Source organism: Tauraco erythrolophus, chromosome 1 (assembly GCF_009769465.1).
Source record: "Tauraco erythrolophus isolate bTauEry1 chromosome 1, bTauEry1.pri, whole genome shotgun sequence".
NCBI lineage: Eukaryota > Metazoa > Chordata > Aves > Musophagiformes > Musophagidae > Tauraco > Tauraco erythrolophus.
The window spans coordinates 119,167,698-119,169,997 of NC_141465.1; the positions used below are offsets into that span (position 1 = coordinate 119,167,698).

The 2,300-nt window shown below is 53.8% G+C and overlaps 1 protein-coding gene across 1 annotated transcript; it reads right to left on the reverse strand.

The window, feature by feature from the left end:
* Window positions 1-282: 282 nt before the first annotated feature.
* Window positions 283-1,990, reverse strand: VMO1 (vitelline membrane outer layer 1 homolog). The gene is made up of 3 exons (XM_009980688.2): window positions 1,820-1,990; window positions 1,127-1,230; window positions 283-577 (listed from the first exon to the last, which is right to left on the reverse strand). Exons 1-3 carry the CDS (start codon window positions 1,988-1,990, stop codon window positions 283-285), a joined length of 570 nt encoding a protein of 189 aa, XP_009978990.1.
* Window positions 1,991-2,300: the final 310 nt, after the last annotated feature.

The following is a 2,300-nucleotide window of genomic DNA, read 5'->3' on the forward strand; positions in this document are numbered from 1 at the left end:
GGGAAAAGGGGATAAAAGGGACTGGCCCTGGGTGACAGCTGGCTGGTCAGTAACCCATCCTCAGCCTCTCCCTGGGCTGCACCTGGGAGCAAGGAGCTGCAGCAACTTCACATCCACTGAATGGGGGCAGAAGGAAACCTCCTGGGTGCTGTAGCCACAGGATCTGGCTACCCTTCACAAAATCTAATGGAGAAAAATACACACTGCTCCTTGTGCAAGGACAGGTTCAATGTTTAATGGTGGATCATTTTGTAGATGCTGGCATGAGGTGGGGGGTCGGCCTCATTCACAGCAGAAGATTCTCATGTCATTGAAAGCTGTGTCATCCCCCTTTCCCTGGGGTTCCTCCACCTTTGTCTGGAGCCCACAGATGGCCCCGACGGTGCACTTGCTGCTCCATGAGCCGAAGTGACCCCCCGAAAGTCCCCATCCCTCCAGCTTGGTTCCATCTGAGCAGGTGAACATCACGTTGTTGGCTGCTGTGTCGTCACCTAGGTGCTGCTTCTCTTCCACACGCAGTGAAAAGGATACCATCTTGTTGCTGGAGCAGACCTGGGCCTGGGTCCAGTTTCCCCACCTGCCAGAGAACAAAACAAGTCACCAAGATGTGTTCAGCCTCTGCTGTGCTGCAATCAACACCACAACTCGCCTGGGACCCTGGTAGTGCTGGTGCAGAGGATCTACACAGGGATGGTGGGTTTCTACAAGCACCTGTTTCACTCTGTTTCTCCATCGCCCCCTAGATGCCTGGCCACCATGAACCCTGGGTTACTGTCTTGCTGCAGGACTCCTTGAGAATTTCAGCTGCTTGTTTTGTCACTGTTGATTAATGTCCTTTTCAAGGTAAGCGTTTGAGGAAAAGGAGAAAGTACATGTTTAAGATTTGCATTTTTTTTGAACTCTCTTTCATCTTTCAAAGTACTATTCTCTTCCCTGGGACCAGATCTCTACCCTAAGACCTTCACACTTTGTGGCCAGGGGCACCTCACCCACCTCCTCAAGCGGGGTGAGGAATCACCTTCACAGGGAGTGTGGATGCCTATGGAGGAACCATCGTGCTGATTTTCCTTCATGATCCCCAAAAGCTGCTGCCCTGAAGGAGGATGAGAAAGAGAAGACTACTCACCACCCTACGGAGGACTCGATGACTGTGCCATCTGTGCAGAGCAGGCGAATACCGTTCAGGGCTGTGTCGTCGCCGAACAGCCAAAATCCCTGGTAAGGCTCCACCTTAGAAGAGGGCAAGAAAATGGGAGAAGTCAGCACCCTCCCTCTTTTAAAAGAAGAGATGAAGTTAGCCCTTGTGATGGGGGGTGGTAGGAGGCTCCGAGGACAGAGCCAGACAAAGGTAGTCCTGCTGAGCAGGGCTGCAAGGCATCCCCACAGCATTTCTCAACATTTTTGCTGTTTGCCCACCTCTACTTTTTCTCCAAACTGTGGAGCAGAGGCTCTGGACACAAGAATGCTTGGTGGCTGACCTGGGTCTTGCTTACCCTCTTGCTGTGTGCCGTGACACCCAGAGCAGGGGTGTTGGCATGTGGGAGTTGTCCCAGTCCCTTTGGAATGGGCTCTGTAGTACCAACCCCACGTCTTTTCTTACTCACGGTCTCTGCTAAGACATCACTCACTGGCAGAGAGCCTGGAGAGCTACTCTACGCTAGAGATTTCTTGCAGATAAGCCCGCACAAGCGATGCAGATACAATGAAAACTGCTGAGAAGGGACAAAGTGTAGTGGCCAGCCCTGCTGAGACCAGAACAAAATAACATCATTTCACAGCAGGGTTTTTTCCCCACCCCAAAGAAGGAGTGAAACCTTACCTTCACTTGAAATCCCTTAGCGTAGCCGCTGGGGCAAAACTGTGGTGGCCCCCAAGAGCCCCAGGGGCCTCCGTTGGGCACCGTGAGGATGGACTCATATTCCCGTGCCTCCGTGCCCTGGAGGCCGTTGGAGCCCAGCAGGCAGAGGACGGCCAGGATGAGCAGCTGCATTTCAGGAGACCTGCTCAGTGCTTGGCTGCATGGAGGTGGTGGCACCGGGGAATTTATCAGCCAGGATAGTGGGTGGGAGTCCTTGGGGAGTGTCAACAAACCTAGTTGTTGCTATGTACTGCTCCTGTTGAATGCCTGTCCCTCAGTGGTGGGGCCACCCTTGCCAGGTGGAAGGGGTGTCACTGGTAGGCACTGGCCAGGGGGCTTGTGAAGCTGCAAAGACTTGTGGATGGGAGGGAAGGGAAGGGAAGGGGGGCAGAGCTGGGACCACTCCCCAAGGGAGTGCTGTGATTTTGAGGAGGGTCCTGGC